Source organism: Ailuropoda melanoleuca, chromosome 14, assembly GCF_002007445.2.
Source record: "Ailuropoda melanoleuca isolate Jingjing chromosome 14, ASM200744v2, whole genome shotgun sequence".
Classification (NCBI taxonomy): Eukaryota; Metazoa; Chordata; class Mammalia; order Carnivora; family Ursidae; genus Ailuropoda; species Ailuropoda melanoleuca.
The window spans coordinates 42,486,254-42,512,155 of record NC_048231.1 but is presented as its reverse complement, the minus strand read 5'-3'; the positions used below and the strand labels follow the sequence as shown (position 1 = coordinate 42,512,155).

Here is a 25,902-nt window from a genome sequence, read left to right as displayed (position 1 = left end):
AAAAATTTAATATTCATTCACTCACTCAACATTCACTAAATGTCTGCTATAGCAAGGCACTGTTTAGCCCATGTAATACATGGATGAAATAAACACAAACACCCCTGCTCTCCCAGCAGCCAGTGGGGGGAGATAGACAATCAACATAAACAATAAGTTACATAATATGTTAGAAAATAGTAGGTGCCTGGGAGAAACAGAGCAGAATAAGGGGTTGGGAGGATGCTACAGTTGTAAATAGGTTGCTTTGGGGAGGCCTCATCTAGCGGTGTTATTTGAGCAAACTTGAAGGGGAAGGAGGGGAGCGATGTGAAAATCTGGGTAAAAAGCATTCCAGGCTTAGGGAACAGCTAGTGCAAACACCTCAGTGCCTGGTGTGTTGCAGGAAGGGCAAGGAGGCCAGGGGAGCCTGTGTGGGATGGGGGAATGGGGAGTAAGCGGTAGAAGATGAGAGGAAACAAGGCCAGAGCAAATTACGTGAAGCCTCTTGGACCGTTGTAAAGATTTTATTAATCTGAGAGAGATGAGACCTTGGACGGTTTAGAGCCAAAGATTGCCATGATCTGATCTGTTTTAACAGAAGGATCCCTGGGGCTGCAGAAATGGGAGTAGCATAGGGGCAAGGGTTGGAGGGAGAGAAGATGATGGCAAAACCAGTGGAAGAGGGGGCGATAAGAGGATACTGGACAAAATTTCAGGATAGAATCTACTGGATTTACTGATAAACCAGATACGGGTTGTGAGAAAAAGGAGTCAAGGGATCTTGGAGATCCCTCCATAACAATATATAAAGAAAAACACGAAATATTTAGATAACCAGAAAAAAATCGTATTTAATATTATGAAAATAAATATTTAAACACCTCACACAATCCCTACCCGTTTGTTTAAGCTATCACCCATCCCATAGAAGCTGGGTGCTCCAGGGGCGCCTGCGTGGCACAGCGGTTAAGCGTCTGCCTTTGGCTCAGGGCGTGATCCCGGCGTTGTGGGATCGAGCCCCACATCAGGCTCCTCCGTNTTAGGGCACCGGCCCCACCTCCGGGCCGCCCCGGGCCGCCCCGTCCCTGCCCACCGCCCGCCTGCCGGATCCCGCCCTCGTTACCATGGTGATCGCCCCCGCTCGCGCAGTGTCTTGGAAGCTTCTATGCTCCCCCAAGAGGCTCTGGTTGCTACGGTAACCGCCCTTAACGAACCGCTGTGAGCCCCGCCCAGACCCCGTCCCTGACGCCCGGGATTCGTCAGACGCCGGCGGGTCCCGCGTGGCGCCGGTTGCTATGGTGATCGCGGCCACGGGCCGGGCCAGACCAGGCAGCGCAGCTTCTAGAGCCTTTGCAACCTCCGCGGGTGAGTCCGCCGTCCCCTCGATCCCACCCTAGTAAGCTCCGGTGCAGGCACGTCCGAGGCTCTGGTTCGGGGGGCGCCGCATGCCCGCCCACCTCCCACAGCCCTAACCGGAACGCCGCGGCCTGCAGCCCCAGGGCCTCCTCATTTCCTGAGCGCCTGCCCTGGGCCAGCCCGTGTTGGTCCTGAAAGAGAACCGGGTCCGATCCGGGAGGACGACAGGCCTGGTTAAGGACTTGGCCAAGGCCACCCTAGTGGGGAGAGGAGGAGGACAGGAGACGCACGGGTGCTGAATAGATGCGAAAGGCCTGGCGCTGGGCACGGTGAAGGGATACGGGGAAACGCCGGTGGGCTGAAACCTGAGGCCCCTGACCCACCCAGAGCCTTCATCCCTCAGATCCCAGGAGCAGAGGACCACCCCAATTCTGCTCCCCCACCTGGGCTGGAACGACGCACAGCTTGGCTTTTGCGCCAAGCCTCGCTCACACCGCAGTGATAAGTTCAGAGAGCGACCACTCCTGGTTAGACATCTAGCGGGAGGAGACCCGGGTCTTCCTGACTCCCAGGCAGGGCCAGGAAAGCCTGGTCTCTTCGCCCCCACCCCAGCCAGACTGCCTGCAGATGGAAACAGATGACCTCTGGCCAGTTTCCCCAACAGACATAAAAGTGTGGATTAATGTTTAAAGCTACTGAGAGGTTAAGCATAAACTTGAGGATGAGTCCCCCAGGATTTGCACAGCGCCCTAACTCTCTTCCTCTGGTTGGGTCCACAGGACACTCTGGAAGGATGAGGTCCTCGCTGACGCCTTTGGGACCGCCTGTGAGCCGGGACCGTGTCATCACCAGCTTCCCTAAGGTAGAGAATCATTAGCCAGCCCTTTCTGTGTACCCTGCTCTCCCAACACCTTGTCCACGCCCACATTTCCCCACCTGCATTCACCACTGGAAACAAAGCAGGAGAATTGGGGAGGGCAGTCCCTCTCTAACAGACCCCAGGAACTTACTAGACTTCTTCAGAAAGAGGGAGACTTGGCACTGACTTGTCCCAGGTGGACCAGCAAGTTAAGGGTGACAGCAGGAGACAATGTGGCATGGAGGTTAAAGGCACAGACTGCAATCAGGCAGTCCTGGGTGTGAATTCTGACTGTCGTGAAACTATGTGACTGTGGGCAAGTTACTCAGCCTCTCAGAGCTGCTGATACACAAGGATAATTCCTCACATTGGGTGCCTGGCCTGTGGTAAACCGGAGCTCCCTTGCCTGAGTCCTGGTCACTGCTGTGCTCGTTGTTATCATTATTATTATCAAAATAGCACTCTAGTTTCCTGACACCAAATCCAGGGTCCTCTCTCCTTACCATTCTGCCTTTGGTTCCTGTTGAAAACACCACTCTCTTCCATGTGTATTAAAATCCAGTATTAATTGCATCAGGCGATGCAAATCCGTCCCACCCCTAGAGGGTGTAGTGGGACAATATTTCCCACCATTGCAATGTCCCTGCCTTCTGATCCAGCCTTTCAAGGCCAGGCATTGGAGCAGTTTGTGAAGCCAGTCAGACACAATATAAATGTCCTCCAGGGGACGCTGCTTCAACAGCAAAATGCTACTTCCTGGCACAGACAGGAGGAAGAATGAGGCTTCCCTTCAGGAGTGGATATGCAGTGAGGGCCAAAGTCAATTAAGTAAAAATGCAAGGAAGGGAGCAGTGGTTTAGCCTACTTCCACGGGTGCAAAAAGGAGAGGGGAGAAAACCAATGTATGTGCATGTACATGTGTATGTACATGCCAAAAATACCTCTGGAAAGACACAGAAGATCCTGCTACCGGTGGTTGCCTCCATGTGACTTGGGACAGGCATGGAGGGAAAAATCCTCTCCATGGAGCGACCACTCTGTCTTTTGAATTCTGTGCTCAGGCTGGTAAGGAGGAAGGAGGTGACTGCAGACTTTGGGTAATTTGGGTGGGCCTGCCGTCATACCTTCTCACCTTTTCTGCCTCTACACACCCACAGAGAAAGCTGTGGTGCCTCGGACCTGTGGACAGTTCCCCTGGAATTTTCCATCTCAACAGAGACCCAGGCAATTGCTTCCCTAGAGAGCTTGACCGTGGTCACCAGGGATGACGGACACTGATGTTTAGTGGGCCAAAAAGAAGGGAAGTGTCATCGGCACAAAACAGTTCAGGTCTCGCGGGACAGAGGACTCCATTTACAGAACAGATAGGCAAGGCTCAGAGACGTAGGGGCGGCTGCCTGGCATCACACAGCTGGGCATGGCAGAGCCAGGGCTTGACCTGAATCTGACTCTAGGGCTTCAACTTTCCCCTACCCTGAGAGGCAGCCTGGGGCATCCATCATGTTTTCATAGAGGGTGAGATTCTCCCCGCTCCTGTCTTCGGCAGTTGATGCTGTATCTGAGGGCCACACACTTCAGACCTGAAAAATTCATGGTTAGGCAGGGCAAGCCCCTCCCATTACCCTGTGCCTCAGTTTCCCTGTTTCTAAAATCAGCTCACACTCCCTGCCCAGTCTTCCTTACTACATTTCTTCAGTGCATCCAAAATGGTGGGATTCCTTTAATGACCACCATGACCAGGCTGACCCCCAGTTTGAGGCTGACATGAAAGTCAACAGGAAAAAGCAGCCAGCTTTCTCATGAGGTAGCTGGCACTGTTCCACACGAACGTGGGCTGTGAGGCTAAGCTGTTCACCTACATCACCCATTTGATCCTCCAACGACCGCATGAAGAGCTGCTGGTATGAGTGTCCGCACTTTACAGATGAGGAAACGGGCTCACTGAGGTGTTGTGACTTGCCCTTTTGTAAAGCTCCTTCCACTGTCCCTGCTGCCTCCAACATGCCTGGAGCCGAAGGGGTGGATGGGCCAGGGCAGAGCCCATCTCAGTGCCTGGGAACTCAGAAGAAACACTACGGCTAGGGGAGGGGGTGGAGCCCTTGTCACAGGGGAGCTTTGGGTCCAAGCAGTGCCCCGAAGGACAGAGCAGGTGGCCTGGGGGACCCCTGCCATATCACGGCAGAGCACACCAACAGCTTCTAACGATGCCCTTCTCCCCACATCCTTACCATGCTCCACCCTCAGCCTCCACCAATCTGAGAGCAAAACCTAGCAGTCACCTTCAGTTTCTTCAATGTCATCTTTTCCTATTATAAAACAAATGTGTGTTCAACATGTGTTGTGACATCTTAATAGCTGTGAACATTTGTTGAGCGCTTAGTATATGCCAGGCTGGGTCTGCACTGATGGCTTTATAAGCATCATTTCATTTTATGCCCCCAGGCTTACGAGGTCTTATAGATGGGGAAATTAAAGTTCAGAGATACTAGACAGCTGCCTGGGATCACACAGCAGCTAAGTGGAGACACAGGTCTTCCTGACCTGAGGTCATGCTCTTCAACCATAGCCCAGATCTGCCTTCTAAGAACTATGGAAGACCCAAAGAGCCCTCCAGGACATTTTCCATATACATAGATACATACGTTTAAAGCAAAAATGGCATCAAAGATCCACAGAAGGCATGGAAGGATCTTGGAGTTAAAAAGTCCCTTACAGCCCACCCCTCTTCTCACCTGAGGAGGTCCAGAGAGGACAGAGACCTGCCACATACCCACAGCAAGGATGCAGCTGCCCCAGGTGAGACCCCGCTCTCTGAGTTTCCACCTGGGCCCTTTGGTCTAGCCTGGCCCCTGCTGCTGCTCAGGACTCACAAGACCTTGGAGTCTAGGGCCACTGAGGGGTTAGAGGACGGATGTGACAGAGGGATCAGGGAAAGCTAACGAGGCTGGAGCTTCAAGGCTCAGGAGGGAGGGAAGGCTGGGAGGCAAGTGACCACCTCGCTCCCGTGCTTGGTGTTGGAGCTGCTGCTTCACAGGATGAAGTGCCCATCTGTCTGTCTTTTTCCAGTGGTATACCCCTGATGCCTGCCTGCAGCTCAAGGAACGCTTCCATGGGCAGGTCAGCACCACCTGCCAGCGCAAGAACACAGGGACTGTGGGGTGAGTGACCCCACGACCCAGGGGCACAGGATGTTGGGGGAGGCAGTGGGATGGAATGAATGCATGGATGAATGTATGAACGAACAAATGAAACACTTCACACACACGATGCCCGTACAGCCCAGTACGGGCCTGGAGCTGATCAGGACTTTTATCTGGCTTTGCCGTCATAGAGAACGTCTGCTGTAGAGAATGGCTTTCCCTTTCTTCAGTAAGTCACACACATGACTTATCAGCCCGAGGTCTCGGCATATGTCTGCTTCCCGTGTCTGGAACGTCTTTCCTACCCTCCAGCCCACAGTATAGTGTCAGGGGAGTCCCGCACTACCCCCGCTACCCAGCCTGGGCTGGCCCGGGTGCCCCACCTGAGTCCCAAGCACTTATCTCACAGAGTTACGAGTTTGCCCCTCTGGATTCCCCACTAGACCTAACCTGTGAGGGCAAGGGCTGCGTCTGCCCTGTTCCCACCTCGGCAGCACCCAGCACCTGGCGCCGCCGAGCCCTGCCGGCACAGGGAGCTTGCAAGCAGTTACTCCTCCTAACGCACAGGTCCCGGGGCCTCTTTGCCTCTCCTCCTGAGGAGCTCCCAGGTGTCACGCAGCTGTGATGAGCTTGCAGTGGAAGCCTGGCTCCAAGGTTCCCCAGGTGGTCAGAGTGAGGCCAGACTCAGGTCAGAATGGCCATGGAATGAGTGCAACGGCCACAGTTAGGGAGGGCTGGTTCCGTGCGAGGTGCTTCACGGATTACCTCTCTGACCCTTCACAACTGCTCTGGGAGGTGAGAAACTGAGGCACAGTAGGTGCTCCCATAATATCGGCAGTACCTTTACTCCTTCATCTGGGAAATGGAGTCAGGTCCATCCTGCTCCTGGACCAAAGGCCACCTGGGAACAGAGAAGACACAGCCTCTGTGTCCCCAGACGTGGCCAGGGGAAGTGTACCAGGTCACCAGGTGACACGGGTGCCTTCTTGCTGTCTGCAGGCAGAGGAAGTACCTGGTCAGATGTTTGCCCATTGAGCTCCTTTAGCATGAGCTGCAGAAACTTCCACCCGGTCCCAGGCATGCTCTGCAGGAAGTGCAGGATACACTCAGGGTGGGGTCATGGCTGCTCTCAGTGAGCAAGGTCCCCTGGAGAACCCAAGAACCTCACAGCCAGTTTACCTTAAGCCATAGCCCAGAGCTGAGTGCTGGCCTGAGTCCTGTCCACGGCTCACCTCTTGGTGCCTGTGTCGTCCTTGCAGACACCTCCAAGGAAGTTGGTGACGGTGGTGTCCCGGTCAGGGAGTACCTGCTTGCAAAAAGCAGGAGCCCATGCAGCCCCAGGCGTGGGTAAGAGGGGGCAGCAGCTCTGACCCCGTGCCTGTATCCCCTGCACGTTGACGCTGTGTCTGCACCCTCAGCTCCAGGTTCCTTACTGCGTGCGCCCCCAGCTTGGACATAGCCCCACGTGAGACTCCTCCCCCTACCCGTCAGCCCAAGACAGCCTCCCATCGTGCCCAGTTCTAATCCTCACAGCAGGGCTTGGGCCCAGTGGGGTCAAGAGTATCTAGCTCCAGAGACAGCAGAGTCTCCAGAAGAAATGCAGGCCCTCCTGCCCTCCCCTCTGAGTGCCAGGGATGCGGACAGACATCCCAGAGTGTCTCAGCAGGTGCCCTGTCCCCCTCAAGGATTGATCCATGGCTTATGAGTGGGGAGCTCAGGGAAGGAAGGGGCTGTGTGTGTGAAGATGCTCCGTGACCATGCTTGCAAGCAACACAACCGTATCCCTCCCAGGCTGCGACACTCCAAGGTGGTTGTCGTTGGCGATCTCTACGTGGGCAAGACCAGCCTCATCCACAGGTGCGTCTGCTGGCCACACCTCCCAGCACTGGTTGTCACACCTTCCCCTGGGAGGCCCCGTTCACCTTGTCCTGATCAAAACTGTGGCTGCTGGGAACCACACCTCAGAGGGTTACAAGGCATCAGGGAGTAGCAGGTCGGGCGGAGGGGTGCAGCGTCCTAGGACCCTGACATTCATGACACCATCCCCCAGGACCATGGGCTCACACCTCACTGGTTCTGACCTGTAGCATTTGCCTTCCGGGCTGCTACAGCCCTTCTTCCCCAACACAGTTCTTGTCGGCAGCTCCGTCTGTCTGTTATCTATCTTCGGGGACCATCATCTCCTTATATTCCCTGTGGGTGGGCTTTTTGTTGCCTGCAGACGTTGACTGTCGTGAGCAAAGCTTGCACACACAGCCTCTCTGATGATTTCCTCGATTCCCACAGGTTTTGCAAGAATGTCTTTGACCGTGACTACAAGGCCACCATCGGGGTGGACTTTGAAATTGAGCGCTTTGAGATTGCTGGGATTCCCTACAGCCTGCAGATGTAGGTCACCGTTGTGTCACACCGTTTCCCGTGTGGCTCACGGGTGGGCTTTGCGGAGGGAGACCCATGGGGAAAGCCTTGGTGAGCCCCTTCTGGACTGTGCCCTGTAGTATTCAGTAAGGACCTGTCTGGACAAACAGGAATGGTTGAATGAGACTGGACTTTTCCAGTTCCCCAAAGCCCCGTATACTCCCCCAGTCCTCATGAGTGTCTCACGTTGGTCATCAGACCTGGGAAAGTCCCCACGGCCCGATGTGCCCACCCCTCACTTTCTGGCTCCGGGTCTGCCCCAGCCTGCCTGGCCCTCGGTGACCCCTCTCACCAGGCCAGCAGGTGGTCTCTGGCAAGTCATTTCAGACCTCTGAGCATCTGTTCTTATCTGGAAAGTGGAGCCCAAAGTGATCCCTGCATGCCAGGGTCTGGTGGAGGCCACCTTCCTCAGGCTTGATGCACCCCACTCGTCCTCACCCCTCTGCCCTCACTCGCTTTCCTTGTCTCTCTCCCTCTGTCTGCTACCCTGCCAGACCTCATGTCTCTGCCTCTTGGTGGCCCACTGGCTTCAGCCCCTCCCCTCTAATTTCCCTCAGAACAGCCCAGAGTCTCTCCCCCAGGCTCATACTTTCCCACCAGAGCTCTGGACCTTGCCGTCCCTCTTCTCTGGCACCTGGAGGATACTGCAGGTCTATCTGTGTCACCAGCCCTACCCTCTCTTGTGTGACTTGTCACCCTTCCAGGCTCTCCTGTGTGGCCCCCTCCCTTTCCTAGGCTTTCTGCCCAGCTGCCCCTACACCCCTCTTGCTTGCTGCCTCTGTCCTGGTCCCCTTCTCCTTTCTTTCTCCCTGGGGTCACACCTGCTCCTCTGGTTTCATTCCTCAATCCTCTAAGCTCTGCTTGGGCTTAGCCTTGGGATCCATGGTCATCAGGATGGACTCACCCTCTTGTGGACCTCAGCTCCTAATTCCATCATGATAATGCCCACTTCTCTGAGGACAGCCCTAGTGTAGTCTTAGAGCCAGATGGCACTGGCAAATCTTGCCTGAGGGAGAGTACAGGGCCAGACCAGAGCAGAAGAGGCTGTGAAAATTCAGGGCTGTAGGACCAAGGGGCTCTGGAGCCAGGAGAGCTGAGGAGCACAGAGCTGATGGGACAGCCTAGGTGGAGCCAGGCAGAGAACGGGCCATCGGCCTTATTAACTAGAACAGAGACGCTGTCCTGGCTTGCCTTCTCATTGTCCCTACATTGAGGCCACTGCTGGCTACCCAGCTGGCCCCACCTCCACCCTCCCAGCTTCCCACCCAGCGTCATCTTCAGAAGCAAAAGATGATATGAATGATTGAATGACAGAATAGAGCCAAAAAGTTCTGCATCATGCTGAATCACTTTAAAAAATTTCAGACCGTTGAGATGTTATTTACAGCTTGTCAACTTTTCCATTTAGGGAAGAAAGTTAAATTTTGATCTGTTAATTTTAAAAAGGAATGGATTTTCAGACTCAGCCCTTCACATTGACCACCTGGTTCTAAACCAGAGCAAGTAGATCTCAGTATATGTGTCCCCCTGTCCTATACTTTGCCGATGGCAGGCATCATTAATCGATTGTTGCATTCTTTTCCTTAGAGCCAGGGCTCCACTTCTCCAGAGAGCCAGAGCTAACTGATCAGAGTCACCCACGAGATACAAACCACGTCCCTGTTAGATACTCCCACCCCCCACCCAGGGACTGAGTGTCCCTTCTGCTGCGGTCAGAACGTGGAGCCAGGGCCTAGCCACACGTGAGCTAGTGGCAGAGCCTCTGGCTCCCAGCCTGGAGCGCCAGTCCCTTTCACGGGGCCCCGTCTACCGGTGGACTTCCACCATCTTCAGAGCGAGCGCATCAGGGAGCATATCCTCTTTTTTAATGGCACTATCCAAAGGGACTGCTACGACTCCATTCATCTAGGCAGTGGAACTAGGGCATGCCCCTCCCCCACAGGCATGGTGAATCCAGCCAGGGAATTCCCCCTTGGGGCACCTTAGGAAGGAATCATGAGGAATTGCGGGGCAGGGACCAGTAGCTGGTAGTTGGCACAGGCCTTCGGGCCCGCCTGCCCACAGCCCCACCAGCCTTCTGGCTCAGACCACTGCAATCGCTTAATCTGCCACCTCTCTTTTTCCCTTTCTGTTTCTGCCACCACACAGCTGGGACACAGCAGGGCAGGAGAAGTTCAAGTGCATTGCATCTGCCTACTACCGGGGTGCCCAGGGTGAGCATCTGGGTGATAGCAATGGCGGGGCCCTCAGCCACGTACAGCAGGAGGCTCCCACTGGGCTCCTAACAGGAAGCCAGGTCCTCTGCACAGGCACCAGATCTGCCCTCCAAGAACCACTGAGAAAATCTCTGGCCAGTCCTCGGGGATGAGGAGACTGCCTTCCAGCCAGCCAGGCCCGGGGTTGGCCTCAGCAGTCACGTCCTTCAGGGACCCTGTGCTGGTGGGCGCTCCCTGGGAGTCTCTGAAGGATGCGCAGAGGGGGAGGTGCATGTACAGAGACCCCAGGAAAATAGAGCAGAGTCGACTCCTGGAGGAGGTGCGAGGAAGTGAGGCTGGAGGGGAAGAGTGGAAGGGCCACAGTGGGAGTGGTTCAGGCACTGGGCAGGCCTCCCAGTCAGCGGGCGGCAGCACAAGCTCCCCACTTCAACCCCAGCTTCCCAGGGGTTTCAATGGCAGACAGGAGAACCGTTCACAGTATCCCAAACCAGGCTCAAGATGAGGCCCAGTTATGTCTACTCGATACTGATAAAAAGAAATGATAACATTGCCATCTGAGATTTGATAAAAAGCAAAACCAGGAAATAAACCATGAGCACCTTGGCTTGGGTTGGAGTTCCAGCTCTGGCCCATCTTCTCAGGGGGGTGACACCCCCTGAGAATGAGGTGTTAGGCACCTGGCACAACACTGGGAACTGCAGCCCAGCCCGCCACCATCGCCATTCTCAGTATCCTCCTTTGCTTCATTCCCCTCTGCTTCAGGGGGCCTCCTGCAGCCTTCAGCCAAGCTCGGGAAGGTTCTGCCTGGCCCTGCTCACACCCCCAGGCCCAGTAGAGAGTAGGCCTTTCTGGAATATCCTCCATGTAGGACTCCCCTCAGAACTCCATGGGGCCCTGGACACCGTGGATACCACAGAACCTGGGCAGGGCCAGTGATGAGAACCTTCCTGCTCCTTGGAAAGTATTCCCCTAAAGCTGGTCGTTGCTAATTGTTCTCATAGCCATAGCTGCCATTGGTCAAAAGTCCTATGTCAGGCCCTAGACCAGAGCTCATAAAAATAGCTGTTCTTGCTTAAACCTCACAGCATCCCTGAGAGCCTGAGCTATCGTTCTCACCTTTCACAGACAGGGACACAGGCTCTCAGCAGTTAAGGCCCTCACCTGAGCTCCCTTGGCTGTAAGTGGCAGAGGGGAGATTTGAAGACAGAAGCCCGTGAGCTCGTCTTGCTTCCCTGGATACCCCCTGGGGCTGGGCCTCTGGGTATGGGTCGGAGAGGGTGGTGGGTGGGTAGGTCCCAAGCGGCAGCCATGGGGTGTCTCCTTCCCAGCCTCCATGGTGGGGACCAGGACTGATTGCCTGGGGGGCCACGCCAGCAGTTCTGTGGGAGCCAGGCTCCTCTCTGGTTCTCCTGGGGAGCAGGGAGATGCCTGAGGGGAGCCCCTCCTTGTACAGCATGTTTGTCTCACCTGTTGCTGACTCTTGGCTTCTCCCTTTTTGTGTCCAGTGATCATCACAGCCTTTGACCTCACGGACATGCAGACTCTGGAGCACACCAGGCAAGTCTGGGACTCTGCGGCCCCTATGGTCGCCTTGGATTAGGGATCGCCCATGAGCTGGGCCCCCTGTGGGAGGTGCAAGGGACCAAACTTGCTCGTCAGAACTGACTGCCCACAGGCCACTTACTGTCCAATTGCCATATTATCCCTTAAGATTTGCACCCATCTGCTGAAGGTGGGACCGGCTCAGGGTACACAGCCAGCCCAGTCATACAGGGGCTGGCACTCAGGAGGGCCTGCATTTTTTTTAAAGCTCTGCTGTCACCATCTTCAAAGTTTTAATCATTACTGGATGAGGGACCTCACATTTTCACTTTGCCCTGGGTCCTACAAATTATATGTATCCAGTCCTGTCTGAAGGGATAGCACTTGTTATCTTGGGCAGAGACCTGATCAAGAGATCTGGTAACATGACCAGTTCTGGGAGGTCATCTGCTTCTGCTGGGAATCATCCAGTTAATGGACCAAAGTCCTCTTCACCTCTCTTTGGTTTGGGGCATTCACATCCCGCATCTCCCAAGTCCTGTGGGGGGAGGGGGGTGATTGTTCAAGTTGATGACAGGGCAGGACTCCCCCAAGGTAACACAGGGTGAGGGCAGAGACAGGGCAGGGTCCTCACCCGCCCTGACCAGTGCTTTTGTGTCCCCACCCGCCTGCAGTCTAGCCAGGGCCCAGCTGGCGGCAGGACCAGTGGCCCACTCAGCCAGCTGGGGTCTAGGTACCCTCCCTGCAACTCGAGGCTCAGTGCTCCCAGCCCTGGGGCAGACCTGGGTCTGCACCCCCATCCCCTGGTCTTCCTCAGACCTCTCTAGGTGGATGGATGCTATCTCTCAGCCTGTCTCCCCTCTGTGCATTCCAGGCAGTGGCTGGAGGATGCACTAAGGGAGAATGAGCCTGGCTCCTGTTTCGTGTTCCTCGTGGGAACCAAGAAAGACCTTCTGGTGAGCACACCAGAGCTAGAGGCTTGGGATGGCCCTCAGGAAAATGTGGCCACTTTCAGCCCAAGCTTGGGGAATGGAGGGTGGCGCTGATGTGCCTAGATAGGGATTGGAAGACCCAGGAGCTGAAAGTTAGGGGCACCTGTACTTGTCTTGTCAGGGAGGGATCACTGGGATCTCACCCTTGGGGAAGGTGTACCCCCGCCCGTGCACTGAGGTTGCCCGTCCCAGGGTGAGATGGGGAGGGAGGAGGCACGGGGGAAGTGCCCCCCGCCCCCGCCACACACACAGGAGCGCCCGGAAAGCTGGGTCAGGAGGGCTGCTTCTCCCAGTCAGGGGCTGCGTGTGCACAGGCAGAAGTGGAGGCTGTGCGTCTGGCCAACGAGATGCAGGCCGAGTACTGGTCAGTGTCAGCTAAGACAGGTGAGTGGGTGTGGGGCTATTGCCCCAGTGGGTGCGGGAAGTTTCCTTTGGTGGCGTATGGCATGCTTGAATCATAGCCAGCTGAGCTGGTGACCATGCAGGGCCTTCCACTGCCTGCAAGGAGTCTCCTCAGCTCTAGAGGGAGACCGGGAGCCCTCCCCCACGGTAAACAGATTTGTAGGCCCGTGTTCTCTAATGCATCCCCCTCCCTCCTTAGGCAGATCCATTTTATCCCTGTGAGGTCACTTCCAGGGTTACAGGGAGGAAGCAGCAGGGCTGGGCTTAGAACACAGCCTCACCTGTAAGCACTGTTCCATCCTGCCCCCCCCCATCCCAAGGTAGTTGGGTAAGAGGCACCTCTTGGCAGGCACATAGAAGGGTCCAGTAACTGGGGGCTTCCATCCCTTCCCTGGGTGTCACCATGGAAGACACTGCAACATTGCTTGTGGCCCCCTGGCCCTCATCCATATCCCACCAGTCTGTCCTCCATCCACGTGGGGCCCCTGGCCACACTGAGCCCCCCAGCCCCTGAGCTGCCCTCACGCATGGGCTACTGCTTACTCCAGCCCTGGCAAGATGCCTGACGTCTGAGCCTCAGTATCCTCATCTGGGAAATGGGATGATGCTGTCCATCTCATTTCATTTTTACTGTGAAAATGTTTTAAAATACAAAAGTCATGTGTATTCACTGAGGAAAAATTAGAAAATAGAAGCAAAGGACATACTCAAAAAACACAGGTTGTTGGGGAGGGCTATGACACGAAATAACATCAGTGCTTGGCTCATAGAAGGCCCCAGCAGCTCTGGGGACTCTGGAATTATGCCTTGTGGTCCTTGCCTCGGGTAAGGGGCCACAGTAGACATCTGGCCAGGGACTAGGGGAGGCAAGGATGGGAGTACTAAGGGTAGGCACCACAGGGGGAAACACAACCTCGAATCCAACACAGATAAAAGCATGGCAGTGCCCATACCCAGTTCCCTCTGCATCTTCCTGACAACATCCGCCATGCTCTATGGGGGCCCCCCCAACCCTTAGAGTAACAGAAGATTCACTGAGAATTCCCTATGGGCCAAGCAGGATTCCCTTGTGCAGTTGTATAGGTTGTGAGCTGCACGAGGGCAGTGCACATGTCGGCGGCTGGAACCTAGCCCTGTGCCCAGATGGGTGGCCTTCTCCACCTGAAGGAAGATGCACAAAGGGTCTATGTGGGAGTTGACAGCACATTAATCCTCACAGCTGCCCACTGGACAGGTGCTCAGAAGTGACAGGAAAGCAGACACCCTTCTGATCTCCACACATCCTGGTGCCAGGCCCACAGGAGATGCTCAGTGGTGATTGACTAGAAGAGTAGATGCTGGGAAACCAAGGCTCAAGATTTGAGGGAGTTGCCAGGACAGGGGGTCCCCAGAGCCCCCAGAGGTAGGAAGCCAGGCCAGCTAACCCCATCCCTTACACTGTGCCACCCCCGTCAGCCCCATAGGTGGGCTGCCCAGGCTCCCACACCCACTGGCTCCCAAATTTGTCTGCGTGTAAGGCCCGAGGCGACAGGGTCAGGGCTGTGTCTTGGGCCCACAGGGGAGAACGTGAAGGCGTTCTTCAGCCGCGTCGCTGCCCTGGCATTCGAGCAGTCAGTTCTACAGGACTCGGAGAGGAGGAGCAGTGCCCGGCTCCAGGTCGGCGATGGAGACCTCATCCGTGCGTACAGACAGCAGGGCCAGGGCTGGGGAGCAGCAGGCCTGCAGCCTAAAACCTGCGTCCACCAGCCTCCCGTCCCAAGAGGCCACTCCCTTAACTTGTCCTCCTGTGCTGGCCTCTCTGGGGTACCCTTTTTGTCATTACTCTGATGTCAGGCCCTCAGCCTCCCTGACCCTGCCTGCCAGCTTCGACTCACTCCCTGGCTCTCTTTGCCCTCCCGGCAGCTTCCTCGTGAGCCTGGCTGGACATCCCCAGCTGTGGGGATGTGTCCTGGCTTTGGCTGTCCTAGTCTGTGTCTTTCCCCATGCTGTTCCACTGTCTGGAATATATCCTAGGCCTCTTGGCCTGTGCCAGGTCACCAGGCCTTGACTGAGAAGCCTGGAAGGCCAAGCTCAGCTCTGACCAGCAGAGACACCAGAGGGTGCCAGTGGCAGGGGAGGGAGGCTGCCCCGTGTCAGCTGTAGGTGCTTAGTTGATGCCACGTGCCTTCTCCCATCCTTACAGGCATGGAGGGGAGTCCCCCTGAGACCCAGGAGAGCACGACATCCTCCGGCCTAGGTTGCTGTTAGCTGGGGCCTGCACCGGAAGCCTCTACTCCCTGCACATGCATGGCCAGTGTCTTCTGTGACCATGGAGGGGTGACATGAAGCCATCCGTGTCTGCCCACCCACCATGCTGAGCCCCAGAGCTCAGCCCCTTCTCTTTAGCAAGTGGGAACCAGGAAAGGCCCGCTCTGGCTGCCGGAGCCCCCCACTGTCCCACTGGTGGGTGCACTGCGGTAATCATCCAGAAGCCACCTACAGAGTCACCAGACATCCCCCCTGGCCTCGAGAGGCCTCAGAACTGCAGACACAAGACACTGGTGCCCCATGGCCCTCCTCTCTCACCCTCGGCACATGTTAGCTGATCACGTAGGGACTCTGCCAGCTTTCCTGGGTTAGCCTCAGGATCCTCCTCTTCTCAGTGGTCCAGGCAAGCGGAACTTGTCAAAGCCAGCATGTGAGGGAAAACCCACCTGTCATCCCTGCTTGGGACTCTTCTGTAATCAACAGGACTCGCAGCTCACTGTCCACTGTCCCTCTGCCACAGACTTGTGGGCTCCTTGAGCAGCCTTGCTCCTCCTCCAGACAAGAGGGTCTCCCAGGCCCCTTCTGGCCGAGGGTCATCTTTGCCTCCTTCTTGATCCCTGGGATCCTGTCCTGTTGGTCAGTGGCTGAAGACGGGCAGAACAGGCCATTCATGCCCTCTGACCCGGCTGGGCAATGAATTTCCCAAGCTGTGCTATGGGAAGAAGGCTGCCCAGCTGCCCCGGGGGTGAATTACTGCTCCATCCCTTGTGCACGGCACTGCCCTGTGGTTACCAGCAGTAGTCACCCCGGACGCTGCTGGGCTGGTGCCTGTGCTTGCCCCCGCCGCCCCTCTCTCCCTCTGGCCTGCACAGGAAGGGCCTGGAAAACAAGAAAATGCTAGGTGCGTGCCTCTCAGGACCTTTGTGGTGGCATCCATGGCTCCTTGGAGGACATCAGAGGCCCTCCAGAGACTAGCAAGCAAGCTCCCCCTCTGTACCACCCCATCCTGCACCCCCAGAACAGGCAGAACAAGCCAGGCATCCCCTCCCCGGCTCCCACCCAGAGTGCCCGCTCTCTCTGTGTCCACATGGTGGTGCTCTGCGGGGGCTATGAACTACCCCCCCCCCGCCCCACACCCCTACTCCTCCCTGCCCACCCAGTTCCACGAGCAGGTGGGCACATCTGGGCATATCCTACCTGCTCCTCTGAGATGGTGAGCATGTTGCAAACAGCTGTTCGGTCAGTGCCCCACACAGTGCCTGGCACACTGTGTGCCCAGTGCGTGCTGGTTGGCTGACAGCAACTGCCAGATGCTGGTTGGGGAAGAACACCGACCTCTTTTTCTGTTCAGTCTCCCTTCACCACATTTGAGCTCTAATTTTTTACAGATATAAAACACTTCATATAAATCACTCTTACAGGAATTATGCACGTGCTTATTGTAAACCAAAACAAAAAACTACAAGGCTTTGTATACAGAGTGAAAGCCCCTCTCCTGTGCTTAGAAGTAAGTGTTGTTAACAGCTGTAGGAGTCCTTCCATACTATTCCTCTGCAGCACAGCCACGTGTGTTTTCTCGTTTGCTGTGAGACCAGAATGACCTTTCACCACTCATGCTGCCTGGCAGCCTGCCTTCTGGTTGACCTGCAGGAGCCCTCTGTCCACACAGAGCCGACATGTTCCTTTAGCAACTGCCAGTTTTCCTTCAGGTGATGGACCAGAGTCCGAGTGCCCTGCCCCCTGAGTGGGACGTGAGGTTTGTGTCCAGCTTCTAGCTTTTACCAAAGGTACTGTAGTGACCATCCTTGTAGTTAGTTTCCTGAAGAGAACTTGCTGGCCCTTCTGAGGACTGGTGGCCCAGCTTGGTCCACTAGACACAATCTTGGCGGGGGGGGCAGGCTGCGTTAGGACCAGGTTTGTGGCACACAGCAGAAAGTGTCATGGGATAAAGGAGCCTGGCCACGGTGGGTGGGCTGGCACTCTCTCCAACGGCTCCCTCCCCTCACCCCTCAGGCCCTGGGATGGGGGGGTGATAATGCTGTCCTGGTAATAGCTCCTGTGCTAGGACCTCATTGTCTCTGTGCATCCACTCTCGGTAAGTAGCCCTTTATTAAACTCGCCCCGTGCTGCCCACCCTGCGTGCTGAGCTTTTTCCCACCAGCTGATACGGAGTCTCTTCTGTCAGAATCCATGAGTCAACAAAGACATTCTCTTCAAACACCTCAAAATTTAGCCGTCATTTCTGGGGCAGAGACCCAGAACCAGATGCAAATGGTTCAGAAGAGGCTAGTCCCTCAGCCATACGTCCCTGCCAAGCAGCCTCGTCCATGGGACACTGTCCCTTATGTGTCTATCCCCCAGTCAGGTGGTCCCAGTGCCCTGTCACTCAGGGTTGTGATCCCCAAAAGAGGTTTATTCATGTGGCCCCAACCACACCCAGCCCTCCTCAGGGTCTTCAGCAGAGCCAGGAAATGAATTTATCAATCCCCTCCTCTGTCACCCCTTCCTCCCTGAGCCCCCTCAGTTTTAGTGGTCCCCAGCTCTGCAGCCACGTGACCTGTGATGAAGACTCCCCAGTGACCCAGAGCCAGAGCGGGGCACTTGCTCCTAGCCTCTTTCCTCTTGTGCCCTGGGCACCAGCTTGCCTCCCCCTGCCCCTAGCCTCTCTTTGGGCCCCTAGATTGTAGGGGAGGCCAAGGATCCATTCGACTCTGATTTCAGCAGGGGGGTGAGATGGGAGCCACCCCCAGATGAACCAGAGAGACCCAGGGTGTTTTAAGCAGGGAGACCCAAGGTTACCCGAGATCTAGGTAACTGGAGCAGAGAAACAGACAGAGGATCACTTACATTCACACAGATGAGAATTAGTGTACCCAGGAAAGGTCTGGTTCACAAGGAGTTCCAAGCCTGCAGGGGGGACATGGTGACCACAGAGGCCCAGAGTGGTGACCGAGAGAAGGCAAGGGGTGAAGAGGAGCCTTCAGAAGAAGCAGCACACAGCTCAGGGAGGGCCCTCCTCTTCTGAGGGAGAAGGGGCTTCTGAAGACTGGGGGGGCCTGGGTCCACTGTCATTCAAGAAGCCCACGACTTCGGTGCTGCCCCGAGATGAGACCCCCTCCCAGCAGCTCCTGGGCTCCTCTGCCATCTGCTGTGGCCTCCCCATGTCACCTCCCATATGTCGGGCCTTCCCCTGAGGGAAGTTGATCGGCAGACGGGAAATGTGGCTGTCATACCACCTCTGCCTCTTTCCAGGCAGCCCAGATCCTTCCCAGCCTCCACCCCCACATCCAGATGCCTACCTAGCATTCAGGACCACCAGCCACCTGTCTGAGCCTGCCCCCCAGCCTGCTGTCTACAGGCCCTTTGCTCTGCTTGCTCCCCACCCTGTCTTCAGGGACACATGGTGGGTGTTCTGGGAAGCAAAGCAGCCCCAGGGCTCTCTTGTGCCCCACATGTGGCTGGTACCCCCTGGCCTGAGGGTGCTCTGGGCCTCTGACCACTGGAAGCCACAGCCTGGACCATCTCACATGCCTATCCTTCAGGAACAAGCTCATCTTGCCCCTGCCCCTTCCCTCTCTGTGAGGGCTGGAAATGGCAGCCAGCCCCCACCCCCGCAGGGATTCCCTGGCTCTAGGGGCCTCATCAATAATTGATTCTGCAGAAGGCAGGTGGAGTTAGAGCTGAGGGGGGCCTGGAAGGAAAGGCCCACATACTCATTTAGAACCCTTGGCAGAGGCCGTCCCACAGAGATCCCTGATCCCCACTCCGGGCCTGGGGCTGGCGGCCTGGAGGAGGTGCCCAGCCTGGCACTGTCCAGCACGGCACAAGCAAGCAGACTGAAGAAAGCTGTATTGATGACCCTAGTTTTCTGATCTTGCCTGTAGCTCCCTGGGGCTGACAGATGATGGATGACAGATGGGGGTCACATGGCCACATCCTGCTTGAAGGGAGCCCTCCTCTGGCCTCCAGGCCCCAAAGTGGGTAGGGATGAGGGTACAGACAGAGGAAGGAAAGAGCAAGAAAAGGCCCAGATATTCAAGTTGGTCTTAGGTACATCTTCAGGCAAAAAGCCATGCTGACTTTATAATGCCATATCTGATAATCCCACAGTGGTCAGGAATACCAATTTGGGACTTGGGCAGGCTGGGCTCAAGTCTGCACCTCTCCCTCTTACTGCTGTGTGACTAAGGGGTCACTCCCTCTCTCAGCCTTTTTCTCTGCCTCCTGCCAGGATGATAGCTGTGAGGGGGGAAGCAAGTCACATCAGTGGAGCTCCTAGCCCCAGGCTGGGTAGCTGGCAAGGGCTGGGTGGATGGAAGCCCGTGCAACTCCCATGAGCCATGCCACTGCCCCCACCTACACAGTGACTTTGCGTTATTTAGAAAAAGGTACCCATGCACTTCCTTAAAGAGTTAAACTTAGAATTGCTGTTCTTAAGAATATTCGCCAAAGAATTGAAAACAAGGACTCAAGCAAATACGTGTACACATATGTTCAGACAGCATTATTCATACGAGCCAAATGTCCATCAACAGATGAATGGGTAAACAGAATGTGGTCTATCCATACAATGGAATATCATTCAGTCTTAAAAAGGAACGAAGTATTGACAAATGCTAAAATGTGGTTGAACCTTGAAAATCCTATGCTAGATGAAAGAAGCCAAACACAAAAAGCCACATATTATTTGAATCCATTAATATGAAATGTCCAGAATAGGTAAATTATACAGACAGAAAGGAAATTAGTGGTTGTCGGGCTGGAAGGAGGGAGAAATGGGGAGCAACTGCTTAATGGTTGTGGCGTTTCCTTTTGGGTTTTGTGGTGATGAAAAAAATATATATATATATTGGTGAGGGGCAGAGGGAGAGGGAGAGAGAGAATCCCAAGCAGGGTCCATGGCAGAGCCTGACATGGGGCTTGATCCCACAACCTTGAGATCAAGACCTGAGCTGAAATCAAGAGTCAGATGCTTAACCAACGGAGCCACCCAGGCATCCGGTTATGAAAATATTTTTGAACTAGATACAAGCTGTATGGTTGCACAACACTGTGAGTAGACTAAATCTCTCTGAACTATTCACATTAAAATGGTTAATTTTGTTATGTGAATTTCACCTCAATTTAAAAATAGCACTTCTTGCTCATGGCATTTGATATTCATATGTTAGAAAACTGCTGTTATGAACGGATTTTGTGAGAAAAGACACCCTTTTACAATTGCTATCACTACCAATATTCATATCTACCAGGTCTAAGCTGGGAACCATGATCCCTTTGATGTGTGCCCTTGTGCAGTGCACATCCTGTCTAACCGTAGCTGGTAGACCTGCTCAGGAAGTCCCCAAGGGAAGGGGTGGCCAGTCCATTTTGCAATGAACAAATGGAAATTTCGTGGTTTCAGACTAGCAGGACCTTCTGACTTCAGAATGACACAAAGAACATACGCTATGAAGCTGGAAGATGGTCTCAAGCCTGCCCGCAGCTGAAAGGCTGGGTGACATGCAAACACGTCTTCATCTGTGGAGTGGGGGTGAATCCCCGGGCTCATGGAAGCATTCAAAGAGATGCTAGAAAAATGCTCCTCCTTACCCCTCAGTGAGCAGGACTGTGGGCTCCTTCCCCCCAGGCTGGGGACCCAAGGGCTGGCTTAATTTATCCTCTACGATTTTTGCTATTTAATAGAACAGCTTTAATAAGATATAATTTACATACCATACAATTCACCTATTTCGAGCATATAATGGAACAGTTTTTAGTATATTCACAAAGTTGTGCAAAACCTAGAACCACTATCTAGTTCTAGGACATTTCTAAAAAGAAATTCAATGACCTTTAACAGTCATTCCCCATTCCTCCCACCCTCTTATCCCCGGCAACCACCAACCTACTTTCTATTTCTATAGATAAGTCCATTCTGGACGTTTCATATAAATGGAATCATACAATATGTGGCCTTTTATGACTGGTTTCTATCACTTCGCAGAAGTTTTTCAAGGTTCATCTATGTTGTAGTATCAATACTGCATTCTTTTTTGTGGCCAATTGTATGGATGTACGGCTTTCTGAGTCACCATTCATTTGTTGATGGACATTGGGTTGTTTCCACTGCCGGTTATAACAGACTGGAAGTTGTGCATTCTGTCCAGCAGAGGCGGCTGTTGGGTCCCAGCCTCTTCTTCCAGCAAAGGGAAGGAGCAGCCTTGGGGAGGGGTTTGCTAGCATCTCTCTCAGGGTTCACAGATGGCTGAGGGTGCCTGAGAGTGTGTGTGTTTGATTTTTTTTTTAACATGGTAACTGTTTTATGTGTGTTTGATTTCGAAACAAACTGCAGACTTACATAACCACACCCCAGAAAATGAAAGAAATTGTGGGGAGACATCACCAATAATCTTATTTCTCTGTCCCATTTTAGTTCTTAGATGAAAAAAAAAAAGCCATCTCTCGGGAGTGATGGAAATGTCTGTTACCTGATTGTGGTGATGGTTTCACAGGTATGTTACAGATGTCAAAACTCATCAAATTGCACACTTCAAAGATGTGCAGTTTACTGCACATCAATTACACCTCCATAAAGTCGTAAAAATGTAAAAAATAACATTTTTTTAATTATAAAAGATAAGCATTTTCATTATGAAGAATTCAGAAAAGTCTGATGATGAACAAAATGAATGTCACTTGTTCTTTGGGGCTTATGGAGCCCCTGGTGAAGTGCTCTCCATCTGCTGAACCCCTTAGAAGGCTCTGTGGGACTTCCAGCTTGTCTGGCCAGGCTCTGGGGCCCACCTTGGCTCTGCTGGCCTCATGATGCCAGACCCGGTGTCCTTGTACCTGACTCGGCTATCATTCATAGAGGCCCTGCCCTCCTCATTCAGTTTGCATCCCTTGGGACTCTTGGGTCCCTGTCATTTCTCTGGCCAGTGCCTCTCAGTCTTTCTGCCTCTACTTCCCTGCTAGTCCAGCCCCTAACTCCTCCTCTTTCAGTCCCCTGGGGAGCCAGGGAGAATCTCCAGCCCTATGGCCATAAACACTAGCTATTCACTAATAACGCTCCCATTTCTGTCTCCGATCTTGACGGCTCCTTGGTACCCCCAAACCCACTCTCTCTCTACCCGACTCCTCTCTGTGGGTGGGCTACAGGCACCTGAAGTCTCCTCACGTGAGCAGCCCAGTTTCTCCATCACACTCACCGACCCACTGTCCACGTCATAGCTGGTCCTTCCTCCCTCCACATCAGATCTATGAGTCCAGAACAAACCTGGAACTCGACCCCCTCTCTCTATTGCCCTGCTTCCACCCTAGTCTGGTTCTGGGTCACCACTGCCCCTCATCTGGACCAGTGGCACAGCCCCTGTCCACTTACCCTGCTCCCACACCCTACCTCCCACCTGTCCACAAAACAAAGCTGAGCAAATCACCCCACTGCTTATGGCAGATACCATGGCTATTTGAACTTAAATTCATTAAAGTTAAAGCAAACTAGAACTTATTTATTTATTTATTTGCTTATTTATTTATTTATTTTTAAAAGACTTTAAGTAATCTCTACACCCAACATGGGGCTCGAGCCCACAACCCCAAGACCAAAAGTCGCATGCTCCACTGACTGAGTCAGCCATGCGCCCCCAAACCAAATTTTAAATCAAACTGGATTTTTCCAGCTCTTCAGTTGCAGCGGCCACATTTTCAGTGCCCAGGAGTTGCACGAGGAAGCCAGTGGCTGCTGTATTGTTCAGTGCAGAGTGCAGAACATGTCCATCATGTCGGAGAGTTCTACCAGACAGTGCAAGCTCAGAACCTTCCAGAGGCTTTTCCTTGCATTTAGAGTAAAAACCAAACTTCTTACAGGCTTTCTTACAGGGCGCTGCCTTGCCTGTGATGTCACCTCCTGCCACCCACACCAGCCTCGTCTCCTACCCCAACTGTGCCTGAAACACACCTAGAACTTTGACGTCTCCCTGTCTTTGCCTTTCTGTTCCTCATCCTTAGGACCAGCTCAGATGTCACCTCTCTTGGCAGGCCTTCCCCAGACCTCTGCCCCCTCCTGGATCCCTGCACGGCACGCACACCCCTGCCATGGCCTGGCTCTGCCTGCCTTATCCTTTCCTCCCCCACTCATGTCCATCTTTCTCTCTGGGTTGTGAGCTCCTCTGGGCCACACATGTGTCAGATTCTTCTTTTGGCCGGCGCCGGCTGACATCTACTATATGCTGAGCACTGGGGAGTCAGTGGGGAACAAGACAGACATCTCCATCCTTGGGCGTTTAGATCTAGCTGGGGACAGACACCTGATGGGGGATTCAGACTGTTATGTATCTGGGCCCCATGTTCCTCCTCATTCCCTCCTCCCTGGGGAAGCTCTGCAGCAAAAGACCAGAGACCCAGGGTGGGAGTGTTTTTAGGAAAGCACCGAGGATGAGAGGAGTGTCTTTGGGGCCAGAAGAAGCTATCTCACATGGGAGATGCCACTATCTTCTGGTTTCTGAATTAAGTTCTGAATTAATTTATGTACAAAAATTTGAGGTGGGGTTAAACTGGGGCTGGCAAACCAGAGAAAGGGTCATCTCTCTGACAGATGAAGCCCCCCTCCCAAAGTATCCTTTTCTTTCCCAGGTGATTAAAGATAGTGTCCCAGATGACCCCATAATTTCCTGCCCTGGAAGTGGAGGGGTTCCATCAGCAAGGGAAAAAAGCAGTGTGTGCTTTTGGAATTCTCTCCGGAGACAACCAGACAATAGGATTCTGGAAGCCTGCCTGGCCCGACCCACTGGGTGACCTGTGCAGATCATCTGAGGAAGACAGCTAATATTGATTGCAAGCCGCTATGTGCCACACCCCGTGAGGTCAAGGCTTACACACATTTTTTTTTAAAGATTTAATTTATTTATTCGACAGAGATAGAGACAGCCACCGAGAGAGGGAACACAAGCAGGGGGAGTGGGAGAGGAAGAAGCAGGCTCATAGTGGAGGAGCCCGATGTGGGGCTCGATGTGGGGCTCGATGTGGGGCTCGATGTGGGGCTCGATGTGGGGCTCGATCCCACAACACCAGGATCCCACAACACCAGGATCACGCCCTGAGCCGAAGGCAGATGCTCAACCGCTGTGCCACCCAGGCGCCCCAAGGCTTACACACATTTTAAAGAAAAGGTCACTGAGGATGTGCGAACTGCTGGGATTCCAGCCTCACCTGTCCAGCCCTAAAGTCAGGGCATCAACTCATTCTGTTTCTTTGCCTGCCAAACAGGCTTCACGGGGTGGGGGTGGGGTGCTCCTTGCATGCCTTTGGAGGGGGTGTCTGCAACATAAAGGAGCTGGGGTAGAGGCGACCGGGTCTCAGGAGGGGAGAGAGCAGGAGGGTGGAGAGGTCTGAAGAGGGCGGCAGTGAGCTGTTCCTGAAAGTGTCTGGACTCGGGGGCCCAAGAGTTTTCCTGTGGCCCTCCCAGGGCACCTCCCAGAGCACCAACCTTAACAAGCAGTCAAGGGAGGAACACCACATGCCCTCTGTCATAATGCGTTTGCGTCCGCCACAACTGGGTGCTTTACGCACGGCGCTCAAATTTTACATCCGAGGGTAAAACTGACGCTCAGAGAAGGGAAGGGAACTGTCCAAGTCACAAACTCTGGAGTGGGGAAGACCTGACCTGGAGCCAGGCTGGACTGGCTGATAGCCCTGGGCATCTGTTCTGGGTGGCACTGGACCCGGGGAGGGGGTCAAGATAACCCCTCACATCCATGCAGGGACGACAGCCCTTGCAGACAGGTACCCTTGCTCTCATTTCAATGCCAAAGGAAACCGAAGCAGAGAGGCAGACGTGATCAGGACTCAGGCCCAGGTCTTTGGTGGACAAATCCTGCTTCCTGTTCCCTGACCTAGCAGGTGGGTTTGGGTGTTTTCATTTGACGCCCATCAGACTCCCTGAAGGGTGCTCTCTGCCGTGTGTCTAAGCTCTCTGGGCTTCCTTGGGGTAGGACGGATGATTTTGTTTCACTGACGGCCGTGGGCTGTCCTGTCTTCCACCCAGTCCTGAGGTTTATGGTGGAGACTGGCGACCCCCTTAGGGGGGAGACGAAACACCTAAGTTCTGAGTCAGGCAATCCGGGAAAAACTAGGCGGCCTCTAAAGCTCAGGAGAGGCCAGCGGACAGCTCAGGACGACAGGGAGGGCGATATGGGTGTTGAGTAACCTGGGGGAGAAATTCCTGTGAATTATCTTCGCGACAATGCCCTGTGGCAGCTGTTGCATCACCCACTCCAAGACCACAGCGCCGGGGGCCGTTGGCACACAGCTGCTACTGGCTTTGGTGGCCCACCCTGGCCCTCCCTGCCGCCCTGGATGGCTCGCCCCTCCCGGCTCCTGTGTGCGGAGGGGCCCGGTGGGGGGCCCCTAGAGCTCTCAGTCCTGACTCTGGAGAGTGGCTGTCGGGCTGTGGAGAAGTGAGGATCCAGGTGTTCCTGTTCCAGGAGTGCAGAACTCGCCAGGGCCTCGGCGTCGGACGTACGGATTTGCCACCGCCGGGGGCGGAGTTTCCCGAGGCGCGGAGTCCGAGGGAGGGCAGCGGCCCCTCCCCCACATCTCCCCCCCGCCCCCGCCCCGAGCCCTCCACGGCCCCTTTAAGAGGCCCGCCCGGCTCCGTCAGTCGCGCCGCGGCCACCGCCCCCCGGCCCTCCCCTTCCTGCGGCGCCAAGTGCGGGCCGGGCGGGAGTGCGGCGAGAGCGGGCCGGGCCAAGCGCAGCGCCTGGGAGGCG

At 54.6% G+C, this 25,902-nt stretch overlaps 3 protein-coding genes across 8 annotated transcripts in view; 2 read left to right on the top strand and 1 right to left on the bottom strand.

Moving 5' to 3' along the window:
* RSPH14 (radial spoke head 14 homolog) overlaps positions 1 to 1,161 on the bottom strand; it is a 78,986-nt gene extending 77,825 nt beyond the window's left edge. Inside the window, exon 1 of the mRNA XM_011237584.3 lies at positions 1,106 to 1,161. The gene's annotated coding sequence lies outside the window, so the exon portion shown is untranslated. The remainder of the gene's footprint in view (positions 1 to 1,105) is intronic.
* On the top strand, positions 1,146 to 19,683 carry RAB36 (RAB36, member RAS oncogene family). 6 transcript variants are annotated; one of them, XR_004620083.1, is made up of 11 exons: positions 1,146 to 1,347; positions 2,118 to 2,200; positions 5,264 to 5,355; positions 7,129 to 7,194; positions 7,624 to 7,725; positions 9,904 to 9,968; positions 11,477 to 11,528; positions 12,388 to 12,469; positions 12,799 to 12,889; positions 14,127 to 14,309; positions 14,466 to 14,585. XR_004620083.1 is itself a non-coding variant. In XM_034642020.1 (11 exons), exons 1-11 carry the CDS (start codon positions 1,278 to 1,280, stop codon positions 15,141 to 15,143), a joined length of 855 nt encoding a protein of 284 aa, XP_034497911.1. In that variant the 5' UTR covers positions 1,146 to 1,277; the 3' UTR covers positions 15,144 to 19,682. The 6 variants fall into 6 exon arrangements, 5 of the variants coding, with proteins under 5 accessions (XP_034497911.1, XP_011235889.1, XP_034497913.1 ...); XM_034642020.1 differs by lacking the exon at positions 14,127 to 14,309 and adding an exon at positions 15,090 to 19,682 and having other exon boundaries at positions 14,466 to 14,563; XM_011237587.3 differs by lacking the exon at positions 14,127 to 14,309 and adding an exon at positions 15,090 to 19,682.
* A 5,693-nt stretch (positions 19,684 to 25,376) lies between these two features.
* Positions 25,377 to 25,902, top strand: part of BCR (BCR activator of RhoGEF and GTPase) — a 122,181-nt gene continuing 121,655 nt past the window's right edge. The window contains exons 1-2 of the mRNA XM_034642181.1: positions 25,377 to 25,457; positions 25,618 to 25,651. Of these exons, the coding sequence (XP_034498072.1) occupies positions 25,377 to 25,457; positions 25,618 to 25,651 (115 nt within the window). The remainder of the gene's footprint in view (positions 25,458 to 25,617; positions 25,652 to 25,902) is intronic.